The sequence below is a fragment of the Lucilia cuprina genome, chromosome 4 (assembly GCF_022045245.1).
Source record: "Lucilia cuprina isolate Lc7/37 chromosome 4, ASM2204524v1, whole genome shotgun sequence".
NCBI lineage: Eukaryota > Metazoa > Arthropoda > Insecta > Diptera > Calliphoridae > Lucilia > Lucilia cuprina.
Genome location: NC_060952.1, coordinates 1188677 through 1209487, shown reverse-complemented (window position 1 = coordinate 1209487; position 20811 = coordinate 1188677). Strand labels below are relative to the sequence as shown.

General features: G+C 30.9%; 1 protein-coding gene across 9 annotated transcripts; it reads right to left on the bottom strand.

Moving 5' to 3' along the window:
• Nucleotides 1-716: 716 nt before the first annotated feature.
• Nucleotides 717-20474, bottom strand: LOC111690890. Of its 9 annotated transcripts, none has more exons than XM_046948092.1 (11): nucleotides 20321-20474; nucleotides 17332-17352; nucleotides 16200-16519; nucleotides 15548-15673; nucleotides 15361-15480; nucleotides 14902-15293; nucleotides 13414-13614; nucleotides 7108-13348; nucleotides 6949-7041; nucleotides 6438-6887; nucleotides 717-1167 (listed from the first exon to the last, which is right to left on the bottom strand). In XM_046948092.1, exons 1-11 carry the CDS (start codon nucleotides 20349-20351, stop codon nucleotides 976-978), a joined length of 8187 nt encoding a protein of 2728 aa, XP_046804048.1. In that variant the 5' UTR covers nucleotides 20352-20474; the 3' UTR covers nucleotides 717-975. The 9 variants fall into 9 exon arrangements, with proteins under 9 accessions (XP_046804048.1, XP_046804047.1, XP_046804043.1 ...); XM_046948091.1 differs by lacking the exon at nucleotides 717-1167 and adding an exon at nucleotides 3513-3828 and having other exon boundaries at nucleotides 20321-20473; XM_046948087.1 differs by lacking the exon at nucleotides 717-1167 and adding an exon at nucleotides 19235-19374 and having other exon boundaries at nucleotides 4031-6887; nucleotides 20424-20470.
• Between the last annotated feature and the right edge of the window lie 337 nt (nucleotides 20475-20811).

Sequence of the window (20811 nt, the reverse complement as noted above, 5' to 3'; positions counted from 1 at the left end):
CAATAGCAGTTCTATGCTAATATGTATGAATATCAATGTGTAGGAGATGTAAAGATTTGACATTTGATTTACATTAACATGTTTTTAATATAGAGGATTCTGTGTTTTACTCTCTTGTCAATCAGTACAAATACTTTGCACTGCATTTTAATTCTGTTTTTTTTTTATTTAATAAAAACAAAAATGATTTTTTAAATAAGTAACACAACAAAGTTACTTTGTACGAACATTATCTGATATTGTAGAAAAACAATTTTTTTTGAATAGTTTTTAGCAAAAGCCTAACTTTAAAAGAAATTAAATTTTAAAGATATTAAAATTGAAGAAATAAGTACACAATAACAACTATTTGATAGATTGAACATTTAAAATTATTCATACATTTCGGATGGATGTATATTTGTACACTACATTACTTTAGTGGATTGCTTAAAAGTACCAATGAATTCATCCACCTTATTTCATAAGAATCGGTCTCCCAAGCCTCGATGAATGTCAGTGCACGCATTACATCGAATATAACTTTCCGACACTTTCGCATGAAAGTCGCTAGGAAGATTTACGTTCCTATAAATGCTTTTTATATAAAGTAATTTTCTTATGGACCGATCCTCAATACATTTGGTAGAGAGATTTTAACTCGTATAAAAAATATGTGTGTCGAATTTCATCGCTTTTCTGTATTCTGTATTTTTAAGCCACTAATGATCGTTAAAGTACTTTTTTGAAGGGTACCTTATTTTGGAAGTATGGTCAATTATCTTGATAATTAAAAACTATACGGTGTTGTTTGTTTGACTATAAAAATCAGAGTGAAAATTTTATTACAATATTTTAAAGTATTGAAAATACAAAACATAAGTTATGTGACTCAAACAATTTTGTTTAGTGTCCGACACCTCCCGTCAAAATGTATTTTGAAAATTAAACAGGTTAGAGACCCATCAGATTACAGCATTGTATGTGTTTAGGTTTTTACAGAGCTTTGGTTAACAAATCTGCAGGCATTTCATCCGTAGGTAAATATTCAATATTTATATCGCCTCTTTCAACGGTATCTCTAATAAAATGATGACGGATGTCAACATGTTTGGTTCTGTTATGAAACACGGGATTTTTGCACAATTTACCAGTATCTTGGTTATCGTTGTAAATATTCACAGGTCCCTGCAATGATAAAATGGTAAATAGCAAACGTTTTAAATTTATTGCTTCTTTGAAAGATTCGGATATAGACATATATTCCGCCTCTGTAGTCGATAATGCAACTGTTCGTTGTTTTCGTGATTCCCTGCTTATTGCTGCATTTGCAAACTTAAATACATATCCTGTATAAGAACGACGATCATCTACTGATGCACCCCAATCAGCGTCATCAAATCCTTTCAATCCTTAATCTGATTAAGAAAACGTAAGACCCCAATTGTGTGTACCTTTCAAGTATCTGTGCTGCTATTCAATGTTCTTTTCCAAAATTTGTGTTGAACAGCATGTGCTATGTCTGGTCTTGTTGATACAGCTAAATACATTAGTGAACAATGAGATTTTTATATGGTAAGTTCTTAACTTTTTCAATTTCTTCCTCAGATTGTGGTCACAATTCTTTAGTTAGTTTTACATTTGGATTCATGGGCGTTGAGACATCCTTACACTCCCCATGTTGAAACGCTTTAAAATATCGTTAATACATTTTGATTGAAACATAGATATATCTCTATTTTCTTTCATGTTGAACTCTATTCCAAGACAGTATTTCAATTCACGCAAATCTTTCATCTCAAAAGTTTTTAATAACTTGGTTTTTAGATTTTTTCGTTCTCATCATTTGTGGCTATGATCAAATCATCATTGAAAATACAAAACTTAAGTTATGTGATTCAAAACTATAAAGTACATTTTGGATTTCCGATAAATTATGGACCGATCCACATAAAATTTGATAGAGAGATTTTGGCTTTATTGAAACTTACGTGTGTCGAATTTCATCACTATATGATTTATGACCAATATTTCGATGTGTTTCAAACGGAATTACAAAATCAATATTCACCACATCTTTTTTGATGGTGGGTATAAGACAATTATAAATAGTGTCATACGAAAGCGATAGAAATAGTTTTTTATTTATCAAAAGGTTGTTCCTCGGGACACTGTAATGTACATTAGGACTATAGTTTTTGCAAATAACTTAATGCATCCAACTTCTGCAAATTGTTAAAATATTTTCTGAAAGATTTTATTCTAAAAAAAATAACATGTCCCACTATACATTTTACTTGTTAACAATTGGCACTCATTTGTTTATTAATAAAAACTCTGTTTTAATTTTTTAATTCAGAATTTTATTTATGATTATAAATATCTAATAAATACAATATAGCACTATTTGAATAGAAGTTTATTTTTAATAATTATACATAAGTATAATACATACATGGTAAATACAATAATACATACATACGATTGTAGTATGTAGAAAAGTACATAATTTATAGTTCAACATATTTAGAATCAAACTAATAAGAAAAATTCATTTGAAAATAATTGTATATTTGGGCAATATCATGTCAAGCGATACGAAAAATCGATTTCATCCGATTTGGATGAAAATGTCACCAAAGATGTCTGGATACTAGGCCAGACACAGCTCTATCGGTCAAGAACTGCCGGACTTAGATGGGGGTCATTGTTGTACATTTTTATCATAAAGGGTTTTATACAAATGAATGTAACATATTGGTCCTAGCAAAAATTGTCCAAAGAAGTTAAGATAGCTATTTCTTTAGTTACCAAAAAATAATGTTTTTTAATTTTTATACCCTACACCACTATAGTGGGGAGGGTATTATACGTTTGTGCTGATGTTTGTAACATACAAAAATATTGTATACCCACCTTAAAGTATACCGATCGATTCAGAATCATTTTTTGAGTCGATTAAGACATGTCCGTCCGTCCGTCTGTCCGGCTGTCCATGTAAACCTTGTGCGCAAGGTACAGGCCGCAATTTTCCAGATAATTTGATGCATGTTTTTGGCACAAGGACGAAGCCTATTGAAAATGGTTGAAATCGGTCCATTATTTCACCTAGCCCCCATACAACCGTACCTCCCGATTTGAACTTTTTATGCTATAATTACGTCAAATATTCTGCTATCTCTCTAAAAATTGGCGCAAATAAGTTTTATATAAGTATAAATGATACTGCAGATTTTCGTAAGGATCGGCCTATATTTGACCCTAGCCCCCATACAAACCCCCCTTCAAAAAATGACTTAAACGTCTAAAATTGACTTGTAACCATTTGTATCGCAATGAAACTCAACAAAACTAACTGTTATTTAGAAATATATCCTTTTCCCAAATTTACCGAGGATCGGCCCATATTTGACCTATATAAAGCCTCATTTAGAAATTTTAGTTTTTTATCAATAAATGGCTTAAATATTTTGGAATTATGGTAATATTCAACATAAAAGTTTCTTTACAAAAAATAAAAATTTTATAAAAGTAAAAATTATAAAAATATACTCATGGTGTAGGGTATCATATGGTCGGCCATGCCCGACTATACTTTCCTACTTGTTTTAAATACCTTTTATTGCTCAAAAGAAAACTTATACAATTTAATTTAAGGTCTTTGTAGTCGCTTAATGGGATGCGACTGGGATATTTATTTATAATAGAAATTAACAATCTAAACTTCTTTGTACAATTTTGCATATTAATAATGTATAACATTGATCTGCTTTTCTTGATCGATTTAAAATTTGGGCCGGGCCTATTATTCAATATTTTATCCAAATCGTTGAGTTGACACGAATTTGCCTATTTATATTTACATATCTATTTATTTATGTATATTTTTTTAATTTTATTAAATTAACAATAGTATTTTAAAATTTTAAATTGTAACAATTTAACAACAAATAAATAATAAATATTATTCTGGTCTTAATAAACGTAATATACATACATATTTTATTTAATTTTTAACCTTTTAAAAATATTTTCTTTTTTTATTCTATTATATGAAATAATACCAGACATATATAAATATTTCATATTTGTATTAATTTAAAAAGCAAACAAACAATTGATTAATCAGTCGTTTTTAAGAAACTGCAGAATATTTAATATTTAATTTGATCGTATCTGTGATGTGATAATGCAATTTTTATTAAAATTTTAAATATTAACAACATTCCCTCCGTTTATAATAGTTTAGATAAACTGTTTTGAAAAGCTTAAGGCAAATAGAGATTACATAAGTGGATATTTTCAAAATAAACATTTTTTTAAGACAAAAATTCGTGTAGAGCCTAACAAAAATTTATTGAAATGAAAACCGTATATTATGATAATATTTTGCATTGATACAATTATGCAGTTTTTTTAGATTTAACTGTAAAGTATGGACATTCAAAATGTTTTCTCATTTGCTTTTTTCAATATTTATGTTTTTAAGAATTGTTTTGTATTTGAAATGGTGGCTGTGATTTGTGTAACAAACAATGAATTTAAAAAAATTTGTTAGGATATTTCAATCAGTTTTAGTCTGTCACAAAATTCCATTCAGATCAAGAGTGGAAATATTTTTCCTATTTCCCTTCATAAAAAAGAAAACGGAATGAAATCACTTAAGTTGTTTTGCAAACCAATTATGCAATATTCATAACAATTGTAAACAGCATCTGTTTTTAGATAATGCAAAAACAAAAAAATCTAAGAAAAAGTTGTCAAACATATTTGTAATAGTGCAACTATTTTTTATGTGTACAAATAAATACTTCTCTGATTGTATTTGCTCTTATTGTCGAATGACATTCAATACAAATTATCATACAGACTGATCTGTTCAAATTAACACATGTACATACGTTTATTGCCATTGTAATAACCATCAACATTGATTTCAGCGTAAATTAAAAGGATACAAAATGCATTATAATATTAATAAAATGTACAGCATTTTACAATAGAAATGAAGTGCAATTACAAAAATAATTAATTAGATTAAAATTAGCGTCCTTCAAGGAAGAAAATGAGAAGACATTGCGTAAATATAGACATAATTTAAAACCTAAATATGTATTTATGAACAACACCATAAATAATGGCTACTAAATTTTGCTTCATTATTTTTTAAATCATAATTATTGAAAAAGAAAAAAGTTTAAGTTTAAAACGATGTTAGAATGGGTATTTTAGGTCTAATCGTATCTTAGCAGTAATTAATAAAATTAATTTTGATTAAAACAATATTTGCTTTATTGCAGCTTCTTCTGATGCCGATATTTTTTAAGAAAAGTTTGTAGGTAACAATAAGTATGTACACTGCTAGTGGTAACCAAAAATAGATTTTTTAAAATGGGAATTATTTTTGTCTTTAGGGTCTAATACTAACTGATGTAACATTTTAGTTCCATGGAATAACAAGAACACATACCAGATACAAATAAACAAAATAGGACTCATTCAAAAAAAAAATGGATACAATTTGAGTTCTTCTTATGTTTATAGGTATGCACACACGTTTCAAACATTACCGTTAAAATGTGAACTATTTTGTTGCACTAATTGGATAAAGTACATTTTGTGAATATAATTATATCAATATTGTATTTATTGTAGTGTATTGTACGTACTAATATTCACAAATGATTGCAGTGTAGAATTTAAAACATTTATTCTGGAACGACTTAAATTGGATTGGAGACAATTTAATGTACAGGTTTTTAAACTTAGAGGATGAATTATGAGTTTCACTAAGAATCAATTGCAATATTTGTCATGTTTATTATTCTGAATGTATGATTGTTGATGGGTACAATGATAATTACCTGTAGAAGAAGCATCAGTAAGAATCAATGTGTATTGGTCGAATCGGTATGTAAAAGTTTGGGTGGTGATTTGTTTGTTTGTTGTTTTAACGATGGCTTTGCGTGCTTCTCAAACAACGGGGATATAATTGGGGATAGACTGTTGGTCGAAACAGAGTGATGATTTTGTTTTTCCAACTGTTTTTCAGTAAGAACACGATCGTAGAAAGTAGACGTTACTGTTGTATGTCGAATTTCTAATTTGGCTGGTGTGTAGACTGGTGTGTTTGTGCTTGGAAGGATAGTTTGTCGGAATGGAGATATAGGTCTGTCCAAATGAAGGCTCCTAAAGGGTTCGGGATTTGTTGCTTCCGCATTAAGATTGCGTTGTGGTGTTGTGTAGACGTTGTTTGAGGTATTAGTGTTGTCGTTTTTTGAGTTGTCAGTTGAGCGGAATGTCGGAGTTCGTAAACTATCTTCTAGTTCGTGTTCAACATCGTTTGGAATTAGTTGGCTATCTACTTTATGAAACTTAGTTAAACTACTATGACTAGTATGGCTTAATATGCTATGACTATAATTAATATTATTTGGCAATAGATTATCACGTCTTACCCTACTTTCATGCTCTTCACGATCTTCGTCTCGTCGACGTCTAGGAGAAGGTTCACGCCGTAGGTCTCTGTTGGAACGGTACTGAAGTGGGCTCGACGATCCCAATGGGCTTGATGATCGTATTGAATCAGCTGATCCCATTGAACGTGAGAAGGCTGGGCTGTGATCGGAGATTCGAATAGAGGGTCCAATTTCACGCGATGTTGATCGGCTCAGATTTCGTGAAGTGAGATCTTCGAGGGAAGATTTTTTATGAGCGAAATATTTGGAGTCTGAGAATAGAGCATCGATATATTGCTGACACCTCTCTTTTCGATAAGGCTTTTCCTCACAAAGACTGTCAATAGACTTTATAGTGTTTTGAATAGATGTCAGTTGATCATTTATATTTTCTCCAGTGCGCAGTGGTATGCCGGTGTGCGTTCCCTTTCTTCGAAGAGGCGATGTTTCCTAAAGTTAACACAATATTAAATAATTTAAAGTTATAATAAACTACATAAATATGAATTACCCTCATCAAACGAATCCCCATGACGCCAAGCCCCTCCTGAGCGGTAGTCGTTTGTTGAGACCCTTTAGTATTACTCTGGGAATCTGCAAAAGTCTTCACAAGAATATGACGAATTATTTCAGAAGTTTAATTTAATATTTTTATTATATCATTGCGTACCACGGATTCATTATCCTTTTTAGGTAATAGTTGAGATTGATCTTCTTTGCGAAAACGTATTGTTTTGGGATTAAATGTATTAACACTTGTAATTTGTTTTGGAGCTAAACTTTGTACTTTGGAATGATCAGATTCACAGGATTTTGTTGACGCCTTAAATTCGTCAAATGATAGGGATGGCGAGACAACATCCTTGAGCTTCTGGTTGAACTGTTGGAAGTTTTTCTGCATTTTGAAGTTGAAGCACTGTTCCCTTTCTAATGCTTCTAAACGTGCCTCTAATTCTTCTGCCGTCGGAAGTTCCCGTTCTGTAGGACTTGCCGTCATTGTTTCCAAAATATGTATGTTTGAATTGTTTTTATTTTGTTGACTTTTAGCAGGAGGTGACTGTGAACGCGATTTTCTTGATGGTGGAGATGGTGTGTATCGATTTTCTTCCATAACGCGCATTCGGTGCTCTAACTCACCGGTGGTAGGAATATCATCTGGGCTTGGATCAAGAAGCATTTCTAAAGGATGAATTGGTTGCTTCTTAAGATTTTGCTTTGACTTTGATCGTTTTAGATCTAGTGCGCGATAGCGGTATTCGAGACTACCAGTAGATGGTGTTGGTTCTATTTGCCTGGAAGGTGATGTGTGTTTAGTCATAGATTTTTGATTAACTTGTACTTCTTTACTACTCTCTTTTTGATCTTCTGATGATGTTGGTATTTCATCGACATCTTTTCCTTCGCATAACTCCAGAAACTTGTTCAAATCTTTTTCATGAGATAATGAGTATTGCAGTTTTATTTTACGTTCAATTTCTATTAGGCGCTGTTCTACATCAATTTTTTCAACATCTTCCAGAAGCTTTATTTGACGTTCTAATGACCGAAATCTTGCTTCAAGTTCTTTAGTTGAAGGTAAATATACTGTTCTTTTCTTCAAGTGATATTTTATGGGATCATTTCCCCAATCAAAATCCTCCTCCAGTTCCTTTTGTTTCTTTTTTGTTGTTTGTTTAAGCTTATCATCATATACACTTTGATCTGATTTGCTTTTAGAAAATTCCTCTATATCTTTTGCTAATTCTGACATTGCTTTTGTTGTCTCGATCTCATCTTGTGATAATTCATTTGATCTAGGCATTGGATTTTTTTCGTCATGTTTCCCTTGACCACGATCTGTTAGTTGTTTTTCAAGTGCTTGAAAAAGATCTTCCAATTCCTCAGTATTTGCCCGAGTAAGCCGACGCACTTTAACTGCTTTAGGTTCGTTATCTAATAATAAAACCAACGTCTTTTTATTTACTTCTACGGGTACAAATTGGGTGGAAGTGTTAACATTTGATGAATCAATTTCAGACTCTTTAATGTTTTCAGAATTATGGTGTTTTTGAATGTTTTCCCCTTCGATTAGGTCTAATTGACTTGATTCCGCAACATTATTTGATTGTGGCGTAGATTGAGAGTTGTATTCTAGTAATTCTCCTCCATCATCCTTTATTTTATCAATTTGAGTTTCAGCTTCAATAGCATTCGGATGGTTTTTATTTTTATTTAAAATATTTTGTTTTGGTTCCGCCGCCGTTGATGCTATGGTAGGTTTATCTGGGGATTTAGGTAGGTCTGACTTTAAATTGTCCTTATTCACTTGTTCATCAACTTCTGTTAAATTGTGTTTTTGGGTATCTGAACACAGTTTTTGAGTTTTCTCGCCAGGGTCAGATACTTTCGACATTGTTGATTCAAAATTGTTTTCGCTACATTCAGTTGTTTTATTAACTTGACCTAATGTACCTTCATTATCAGTAAATTTTTCCACTTTGTGGTCTGATTTTTCTTCCTTCGACTTCTCTAGGACATTTTCTTTATGAAGATTTTCCGCGATTTCATCAGTTTCTGCGATAACGCTAGATTGATTTATATTTAATGGTGTTATGGTATTATTTCTATTGGTTTCTTGTAAGATTTTAACATCAGCTGTCTCACTTATATCTTTAATTTCGTGAAATTCTTCAGTTTGCGCAAATTGATGGGTATTGTCTGTCTCATTGAGATCTTTTTGCTCTTTTCCATTTATACATTCCTTAACATCCGTTGCAGCATTTTCAAAGGTTTCCTGATCTTGTGATGATTTAAGCTGTTTTTCTAAGTATTGGAGTCGCCGATCTAATTCATCGGTCTTTGTAACATCAGGATTTTTTTTATTGCCAGTATCATCTTTATTAAGTGTCATTTGAATATTTATGCTAATATTGATTGGATTCTGGTGTTCAGTATCTCCTACTTCACCATAGGAAGAATAACGAACTAATTCTTTTCCTGTTACGGCTACGCTATCAGTCGCCAATTCGATTTGAGAAATTTCAACATTGGGTTCACTTATGATTTTCTCTTTGGTATTTGTATGCTCCACATCCGTTGATAAGCTTCTATTCTCATTTAAACGTTTTTCTAATTCTTGAACACGATACTCTAGGCTGTCACTTAGTGGAACATTATGTCTACTTTTCGATGCTACTTCGGAATCACTTGAACGACGTTGCATGCATACCGTTTTGCTTAGTTGTTCTTCCAAGAACTGCAAACGATTCTCAAGGTCGGCTCTTGAGGGTAAATCGGAAAAACGACGAACCATTTTTCGATTTGATGTATTTGAAGGTTCGTATTTTCCCGATCTGCTATAAGCGGAAGTCGCATGTGATTCCAAGGTTTCATCGTTGAAACTTTGACTTGGTAAAATAAAGCTTTGGACAGGTGGGCGCCGACTTGTAGAGATGTGAGTTGGCTTTACAATCATATCTGTCATGGGTTTAATTTTAATTTTAAGCTCTTCAATAAGCGCAGTCTTTTTTTGAACACTATTCTCTATATCTGAGTTTATAGATTGCCCTTTTATTTTCGCTTGTAATTCCTTAATGAGTTTAACTTTTATTTGATTGGCATCGTCAGTTATATTATTATGTTCTTTTTTGTCTGATATATCATTTTCATTAGAGGTTTGTGTTCCATCCTCACAGGTTTCAATATTATTAGGTGTTGGATTACTTATAGTTTCTTTAGCCAACGAGTTACTATTTTTTATTTCTTCATTTTTTTCCGCCCTTACTACTGTATTATTATCATAAGATAATTGTTCTTTTTCAGTAGGTAAAATTTGTGTTTCTTTGTTGTTGACTTCTGTGTTTGTTGACTTCTGTGTTTCTAATTGACCATTTTTACTTTGTAGTTCTTCAAATCGTTTTTCTAGAGTTTCCGTTGAAGGAGGAGAGTGTTTAGTAAATGAGCTTTTTGATTCATTTTTATTTTGCAGTTTTTCAAAACGTTCTTCTAGATTTTCAATTGATGGCGGCGAACTTTTGCTTGCGGAATGTGGTGTAATGTCTGTGCTTTTTAAATTAGTGGAAGATTCAGTTACAGAAATTTCACGTGTTTTCTGTGGGGAATCGGAAAATCCATCTTTTGGAAAGGATCTTGTCTCAAAATTTCGAGAACTCATCCGTCGTTTCAAAACTTCATATCTTTTTTCTAAATCTTCAGTAGTAGGGGGCTCGGATAATCGTCGCTTTGTATTTTTTTCAGATAACTGCTTTAATTTTGTTAAATCCGTCTTTATATCTAATGACGATAACATGCAATTATTTGATGTATCTGTTGTTAGGGTTTGAGTGTCACTTGATTCTTTATTATCCGCCATTAAAGCATTTACTCCATATTTTTCAGTTTCTTCCAAAGACACATTAGATTTTGTATCTTTATCGTCTTGAATATGAGCGTTACTCATTTGTCCTTCCAAAGCTGAAAATCGTTTTTCTAATTCCTCTGTTGAGGGAGGGGATGTTCGATTTGATTTGCTTTTAGAATCATCTTGTATTTCATTAACTGTCTCGTGATTTTTTTCTGAATTAGGTGTACGAATTTTTTCTTCTGATACATACTCAGATTCTTCCGAATTTTTAGCAGTTGGTTCAATCTCAGCGGTAGAATTATTTGTAGTCGCTACTGCTGTTCTATTAATGCTATTTGTATCTTCATCTGCATTGTCGTCAGGTGGTTCTTTTTTTGTCTGCAATGCGTTAGTCTTTGGGGCTATTATCTGAGAATTTGGATTTCTAGAAGTTTGCGGAGTGTTAATGTTTCTGTTGGCATTTACGTCTTCGATTTTATTAAACGTTAAAAACTTTGGTTCAGAATCTGAATTTTCTCCAATTATGTTTGCGATTTCTGCCTCGCCATTATTGTCATTCTGATCATCTTGTTTTTTTGTGTCCCTATCTGTTTTCTTATTTGTGGATTTTTTGTTAATATTGTCGTTATCAGGAGTTTTCATATTTGATTGTTTTTCCGTATTTTCAGAATCACATGGCGAATTTAAAAGTTCATTTCGATCTTTAAGAATATGTTGATGTATGTTTTTAAAGCGTTCTTCTAACTCCGCAGTTGATGGTATTTTTTTATCCTTAGGTGTTTGAAGTTTATTGTCAACAACTTGATGATTATTTAGATCATCGTCATTGATGTTGTTGGGATGTGTGGTACAACTTTGATCATATTTTTTATAACTATCTACACTTTCAAATTCGTTTTCAGGTAATATTCGTTTATATTTAGAACACACTTCCATGCTAAGTCGTTTTTCAAGAGCCTGATACCTCTTTTCAATGTCCATTGTTGATGATCGTGTTAAAGTTAGGCGTCTGGGATCTCTTCTTTTCTCTGCACTTCCTTTTGTTTTTTTAATTGAGTGTTCAGTTGAGTTATCGAAATATTCCTTATTTGTCGGAATTGAGACTGTCATATCACATGCGTGAAATGTTGTTGATATTTCAGATTTGGCTTCTTCAATGCAAGCGACAGACGATTTTTCCGAATAGTCTACAAGAAGGTCCATACATCTTATATTTTTTGAACTATTAACATTATTTTCATTTGTGTAGAGGTATGATTCCTGATTTGGCTTAACAAGTTCATCAGCCTCAATTTTAATTGTGTCTCGAATATTTTCATCCACATTGAGTGAATACAACAAATCAAGTTTTGTGGGACGCTCTGAGCTGTTAACTCTTTCGAAGTATTCATTAGTGACTCCTTCGTTACTGATATCGAAAGTTTTGATTTCGTCTTCTTTGTCGTCATTACTTCCTAAATAATTCGTTGAATCCATAAATATGTCTTTTTCTTCCGTACTTCCGATTTTAGGCATTGTTTTGGAAAGACTTTGAATAGAAAATTCTAAATTTGTTTGATTTAGATTTGATTTTGTTTCAACTGAAGGGAAATTGTCTTCCTCTTCCTTCAACATGGTGTTATGTGTTGCTGTGCGATATTCTAATTCAGGATTTTCATCAGCACTGTTGTTTGGAGAGTCTGTGGACATTAAAACAAATGGAATCTCACTGTTAGAGGGAGCCCATGATTTTGGTCTCGCCTTCTGGTTATTATCTTTACGATTTGCCGATTGGTGTCGTTGCTTTAGTAAATTATTTTTTTGTTTGTATAAAGGTTTGCTAGTAGGTTTTTGAGACAATTCATTATGCTGTTTTAAACCATTTGCTATTGGTTGGAATTCTTCGTCACAAAGGCTTGTGTCTGTACTAGAGCCATCTCTTTCTACTTCGGCTTCGTTGTCATCGCTCTCCTCGCTATAAGAAGATGAATCACTTTTTCCTAGTCTACCTGTGCGAATTTTTTGTGATTTAAGGCCGTCTATGCTACCGGAAGTAATCATTGCTGCGCGTTCAGCTTTTATTTCTTTCCAACTTAAGCTATCTCGCCTGTGCCTTGTATCTTTTGTATCCCGCCAATGTAACGTTTCTCCCCTTCTAAGTTGTTTTTCTAGTGGTTTATCGTGAAGGACCGCAGGCAGTGAAGGTTTTCTTGCCGGTGGTATTGCGCCTGTAGGAGGTCCACAACGACGTCCCTTATTTGTAACAATTGCTGGACGACCAGATAACAGTTGATTAACTGGTAATGTTGCAGTCGACGAATTTAGAGCCACACTTTGACGTGAGGCTGTAGAGCAAGCTGTGGTTAATATAATATGTGCTTGTTTCTGTCTTTCGCGTAATTTATCATACTGCTTTTTTAAAAGGGAGATATCAAGGGCAATTCGATCCTTATTTTCTATGGGTTGCTTCGTAATAATATTATTTTGTTGGCCTTGCGAACCCCTGCGACCCCAAGGAATTCCCCATACAGTTGCAACGGCCAAACGTGAATCTTCATCTATATCCGGCTCCTCGTCGTCATAATATAACCTATAAAATTAAAAAAAATAAAAATGTAAAAAACATTTATTTATGAGTCATTATTGCATAGTTACTGCAGTCCTTGTTGGTTTTGGATAGGGGCAATGCTGTAGAGATGTTTATCACGCAACTTTTGAATATCAGCGATGGGACCCAACTGCACAACCTTCTCAATCAAACCGTTTGAGTCAATTAAATGTCCATTCAAAAGTTCACTGGAAAATGACCCCATTTTTCCATAGAAATCATCAGCACTGCGTGCACTAAGCACTCTCCTAAAACATGTTAAAAGTTACGCTGAACATTGGATAAATTTCGAAAAATTTAAATTAAACCAACTTAGGTTTTTTGATACATATTACGATCAATTTTTTAATAATCGATACATTTTTGGTGATTTGAAAATTCCCAAATTTCAAATAACAAATTAAACGAATAATTTCTATAAATAAAGCGATTAAGAAAAATTGACTATTTAAAAGTAAAATTTTACTTTTAAATAAAATTGATCGTTTATTAAAAAATTTATATTAGAAATGTCGTATAAACAACCTACTTAAATAAAAAATATAAAAGGTTTTTTGAACCAATTTTAATAAATTATATTTAATTGGTCCGCGCTGTGACTGTATAAGGCCTAAACATAGAACTTACTCTCAGCAACATTCTCTCTTTATTCACCGCACGTTTATTAAACTCCATATAAGTAAACACAATTTAACAATTGTGCGGTTGCTCTCAAGTGCTGGTGCCAAGACTTATTAAACAAGGTATCTCGTCTGCACAGCTGATTATCAGCATTTCGAGCCAAATTGTTAAAATTTCTGCTTAATTTCTTTAATAACTCATCATCATTTATTTTGTCCTTCTCTCCTGCCCAAAATATAAAATCTTTCGTTCCGGCACACGTTTTAAATTAATTATTGCTATATTCTGTCAGAACAGAAAATTTGCACAAAAAGCTCGTTTTTATTTACTTACCCGGTAAGTAATATTGGAGAAAAATGTAAGAGGTTACTTTTCTATTCTCTTATTAAAAAGGAATTTTATCATTATATCCGGTATGGTTTTCATACAAATGTAATATCAACATTTCTTAAAAAAAACTTCCAAAGTCGACTACGGTTAGAAACACTAACTAATTTCTTATTGAACATACGCTATATTGATATCGACAACTCATTCCCAAGTAATGTATGAAATAACTCATTAAATACAATACTCGTAGCTAAAATTTGAAAATATTTTACTGGGTTGATTTCACTTTCCATGGTATTTAAAAAAAAAAAAAAAAAAAAAAAAAATATATATATATATATATATATATATATATATATATATATATATATATATATATATATATATAAACATGTTGTTTTTAGTTTGTTGCATTTCCTGTAGGGATGAGACAACCTTGTTAAATGGTACATTTGGCTAGTACTTTGTTAAGTATACAGTAATATGAAGTATCTTTAAAATCATACTAACCACTTTAAATTACCGTATCATTTTTGGCGAAATTTTTCTACTGAGCAGTATATGTTTATGTTTTATATACTTACTCTTCGAGTAAACTCCAAAGTGCAAGAGCAGTTCGTAACAGAACATCACTTCCTTCGATTAAAACTAAGTCCCAAACCCGAAGAACACAGCTCATTGGAAGACATGTACAGAACATAGTTAAAAACCATTGCATTGTAAAGACATTCGTCAATGGAGGTTCGTAGGCATTTTCGATAGGACCTTGTAGTTTTTGAAGATGTTTTGCCAATCGAGGAAGTTTGGTTTGCATTAATTCGCGAAAAACAGCCATATCCGCCTGTAATCCACCCATGGATCCACAAAAATAACCAGCTGGTAAAATACCCTCAACTAGATATATCATAACCTTGATTGATTCTGATTCATCTTTGTCCATAACTTGTAGTATAAGAGCACCCAGCATGTTAAAACCCTTGTATAAAATAAGTGATAATTACCTTGTTAGATAGATAATTAATAAGATTTATTTAAAATTTAACCTGGCAATAACCAACTTCCGGATTGTAGCGAGCATAACCCAAAAGTATTTTCTTAAGTTTGGCTTGATTTAAATCCCCCGCTGGTCCAGTGCACAAAGTAGATCCGGTTCGATGGAGATCCTTATATTATTATTTTTATTATTATAAGTTAAAATTTAATTGAATGGATTTATTTTCTCGTACATACCTTAACAATTTGAATTCCCAATTCTTCGTCATCTTCTCGCCATTTTTCACAAAAACATTTTTCTTCCTCCCTGGCCCAATCAACATTTTTAGATTTTAAATATTTATCCGCCAACGATAACCAAAGCTTAAAAAAAAATTATGTTACACATATGTATGTACATTAGTGATATAAGCAAAATTAGGCACTATCTCTACGCGATACCCACATTTTTCTAGGGGCATTTTGGTGCAAAAACCTTTTGCGGCGAATTCAATTTCTAAAACCATTCACCAACAAAATTACATTTTCGATTTTATCGAAATAGGTGTCAAAATTGTCGTAATTTTTAGTTCATAAAGAAAAATATTTAAAAAATAGCCTGGTGGACCTTTTAGTGTATTAAATGTCGGTTTTCGAACAGAAATGCAATAAGGAAAATTTCAATTATTTATCCAACAATAAACTAAAAATTGCGGAATTTTTGAAACCATTTTCGAAAATCAAGAGCAAGCTTTTTGACATACACACATACATACATACATACATACATACATACATACATACATACATACATACATACATACATACATACATATATACATACATACGTACATACATACATACATACATACATACACGTACTACGTATGGGTGCATTTATATAGATTACCTTACGACGGAATTCAGGTGGAATGCCTCCGGGTAACCTCGCTACTAACTTCATAGCATGCAACCATTGCTTGTAATCCGATGATGTTTCTTCGTCCCTTTGGGAGTCGTTAACACTCGTTATATCTTCCTGTCGTTGCATATTGTACTGTTCCTTATAAACGGTATTGTTGTTGTTGCAATTTTGATAATGGTATTTGGTATTGTGGACGCTGGGATTGTTAATACTACATTCATATCCAAAAGTTAAGTTAGATGAAAATATGGCTTTTGGTGGTGGCGGTGGTGAAGCACTAAAACACATTTTAGGTCGAGCATCATCTGAATTTTAGCAAAAAATTAAGATCATTACCAAACAAACGGGAAATAAATTATGTTAATAACGTTAGATACGAAAGCAGACATACACATTTTAATAGACAGATTACATATGTTTGACTTCGCTCAGAGACGATATGTACTATTTACTCTAAAATTCAGATTTGCACATTTTATGATGCCCTTAAATCTTTATATAAAGATTTTGCTAATAATGTAAAGATTGTTGATTCTAGTTTACTCAGTGTAGTTAGTTCTATAAATGTTGGTTATCAATAACCATAAAAATTTTTCTTATTTTATTAAAAGACTAAGGCAGTGTCACATGTTCAATATATATCGTGATATTTGCTGTATTATGATATGTATTGAACGTGTAGCATGTAATATTGACGGATCGTGTTCCATATCACAGAAAACCCGAAATTTGTGTTATTTAGGGATTTTCGCGGCATTTGTTTAATCACCCGTAGACCCGTATACCATAAAATATTCCAAATACTGACGTAAAAAATATTGAACGTGTAGCATACCCGACGTATTCATCAATCCATTTAAATGCGTCGTGATCCAAATAGATCAATATATATTGAACGTGTGCCAGTACCCTAAGAAAATAATAAGATTTTTTATTAATGAAGTAATTTTTATTAGTTTTTTTTATGGTGGGTACTAACTCTAAAATTCAAAACAATGACGATGTATTTATTTTATTGCAAAATTATTGAGATTTTAATCATATCGTCTCTGACCAGTTACATAGTTGTTTGTGATAAATTGTACATATAAAATAAAAATTAAATAAGGAAACTTACAGTATCCGTGCAGTATGCAAACTTTATATGCATTTAAAATGCATTTTTGTATAAAGATTTTTTTTGAAATAGAAAAGAAAAATTATAGAAAACGTTATATCTTCCACTTAATTATATTTAAATACTCCTTTAAAAATTGGCTTATTAAAATATGTATGTATGTATGTATGTATGTATGTATGTATGTATGTATGTATGTATGTATGTATGTACGTACGTACGTACGTATGTATGTATGTACGTATGTATGTATGCATGTATGTATCCTCCTGGAAATGTCAATATTATAAATGTACTGAATCGCTATTGATATTACCAATAGTATTATTATTGTACCTCACACAAGGCTTAGTGCTTTAGACATTTAACAAGAGTGTGTTATTGAAAATCATCTAGAAGCATTCATTCAACAAAATCATTTTTTAAATCAAATCGATTTGAAATCGACAAACAAGATTTTTTGTGTTGTTTAATATTAAATTTCAGCGGATTTGTGTAACATTTTTAATTAATTCTCTTAAGTAGAAGGTAATTTTTCTATACATATGTAAGTATGTATGTTGTATTTTGCAAGAAAATATTAAACACCTTTTCTAATCGGCCGATTTCAAATTCAAATTTCTCGAATTCCATCAGATACCGGATTATGAATATTGACTTGGTATTAACTAGGCAACTTTAATGACTATATGGGGAGATTACAAATGTACTTGTACATTTTTATAATTTATGGAACTTTAGAAATTTACTATAGACATTTTCTTAAATATATACTACATATGTATGTTGTTTCTGTAATTTTTTCATTGACACAGAAATGAATGATTGAAAACAAAAAGGTCCAGTTTACAAATATATATTTTTTTTAAATTTGGTTAAGCTCCTCACGAACGACCATCACCAGACTTCAAGTATTTTGGAACTTATTTTAACGCAAAGCAAGGTAAATTTTTATGGGGTATCAAAAACCCATTTTTGTTTTCCATATAGTGTGAGTCGGTCTAATGTATATAACATAAAGTGTAATATTTTCTTATGTAACGCACATTTCCCAATGTGTTTCTATTATTTGTTTGTGCATTCGTAGCTTGTAATGAGTCATAGGTTTCTTACATTGAAAACTTTTTAATTATAAATTTGGCAACCAAATGGACCTTTTATTTTTTAAAATTTAGTATGTACTATCGATGTCGCATCGTTGTAGCATTGTATGTCATACAAATTTTCCAATAAATTTTTTTGAAACAAAAACAAATTAATAATAAAAAAATTACGACATACTACGATACAACCAGGATGCACTAAGTAAGGTGAAATCATCAAGGCAGCTGATTTTTATTTGTTTATTGTAAAAGTGCTTGGATTTTGTCAAAAATAATTTATTTATTTTTATTCTAACATAAAAATTAAATTTGTGTTTTCAAACGAAAAAAAATTCAAATCAAAAATTATGAATGAAAAGGGTTCCAAATGAAGAATATCAGATGAAGCACCAATAAGACGTTGTCCTGCTGCGAATATAATTTAAATGCAACAACCGGTTTTATATGTAATATTGTGAAATACACAACAAATTTTCTTTCCAATATTTATTATTTTTCAATTTTAGAAATTTCATTTTGACAAAACCCATACTCTAAACAAACATAAAATATTGTGTTTGTTGCGGTTGTTGCCTAAACGCTCTCACCTTACTTATTACATCAAGGATACAACCGTACAACTCCGATTGTAATTTGAACATAAAATTTGTATAAAATTTACAATAAAGAAAGTAATCACCAGGAATAAATATAATTTATATTTCTAATGTGAATTAAAATGCACCAATTTGATTAAGTTCGCAATAACAATTTATAAAATAAAAATCATAAATGTGAATACACGTGTGTAGTATATTTACCCATATTCCATCTGCTTAAGTTTTATATCGTATGAACACTGTTTTATTAATTTTAATTAGTAATGTGCAATTTTTTTAAAACTTTACATTTTTATTGAAATTTATGAACATTAATTTAAATCTTTCGGAAGGATAACGAGCTATTTGTACAGATGTTGTAAACAAATTAGGAAAAATAATACAAATTAGTATGTATGTACATATGTACGTAACTCTATATATTTTTATATGCATGTATATATTTACATGCAATTAAATGCATACTTATATACATACATATGTATGTTCAATCCTATCTATCTTTATAATATGTACGAGTAAGTGTGCATATGGAAAAGTGTGTCTTTTTATAAAAGCAACCTTGACCCCATTTATATATGTATATATACATATGTATGTATGTTTATAATTGCACCAACCACTACATACATACAATTGAAAGAGTGTATGTAGTATTTTCATTGATTTATATAAGAACAGGTATATATTACTTATATACTACATGCATAATTATATTTATTTGCAGGAGTGTATAAATTTAGGTATATGTATGTATGTACACATAATGTATAGAATTTTATTTACATAACTTTAAATTATAAAATAATAAAAATTTAAATTAACGTCTTTAAATTGAAATAATTATAAAATAATAAATTATAATTATTTAAATTATAAAATAATAAAAAATTAAATTAACGTCTTTAAATTTAAATAATTACTCGTAAATTTTTAACATTTATGATAAATCATTATTGTTGACACTTAAACTATTTACATTTTAATTCCATCGATTTTTTTACCGATTATTCTGTAAATTTGTAGATTTTCATCAATATATATACATACATACATATTTTTTAATAAATCACATATTTTTGTCCACAATTTTTAACTTTTATTTTCACTTTATAAGAATTTAGTACATATTTTCAATTTGATATCTTTTTATTTCATGAAAATTTTTTCTCATCGTTTTCATTAAAATATCAAGGTTAAACTTGAATGAAAATATGACTGCCGATTAATGTTAACGTTTTCACTATATTATTTTCTATTTATATACATAATTATGGATTTGTTTACAAGTATTGTTAGAATGTTGTTGTTTGAACATAATTAGGTTTTTTGTGCAAGTAACTGTATGTATGATAAATTAATGTATGTACATATGCAAAATGAAAAGGACCTTTGAACAATTATTTGATATTTATTTTTTTACAACGAATTTTATGTGAACTACTCAAGGAATTAAACTCAACTAAAAAATTTTCACAATTCCACCACACGACCTTTTTATTTTGACATATTTGGCTTTTGCGCATTAAATTTGTTTATTTTTTCTTGGATAGCTGAAGTCAGCTGTTCAGAGGAGTCAAAAACTATTGATAATTAAATACAAAGATTTGTCAACTTGTTAAGTTTTCCAGTGAGAAAGAGTCGACTTAACAAAATAATCCTACCTACAGTGCACAGTGGTATAGGAAAAAAAAGAGGGAAATAATTCGGTAACTTCTAAACGGTTAATCCGATTTTAATGAAATTTGGTATGCACAAAAAGGAGGTGTTGTCGAGTT

Bases quoted from the DNA above. Each gene is read 5' to 3' on its own strand.
- LOC111690890 (XM_046948085.1), bottom strand. From the start codon at position 20,351: ATGTTCAAACAACAACATTCTAACAATACTT. The intron at 15,294-15,360 runs GTTAAATTTTAA...ATTTTATACAAG, and splicing joins CGGAAGTTGGTTATTGCCAG to GGTTTTAACATGCTGGGTGC. The intron at 13,615-14,901 runs GTAAGTATATAA...AACATGTTTTAG, and splicing joins CTTTGGAGTTTACTCGAAGA to GAGAGTGCTTAGTGCACGCA.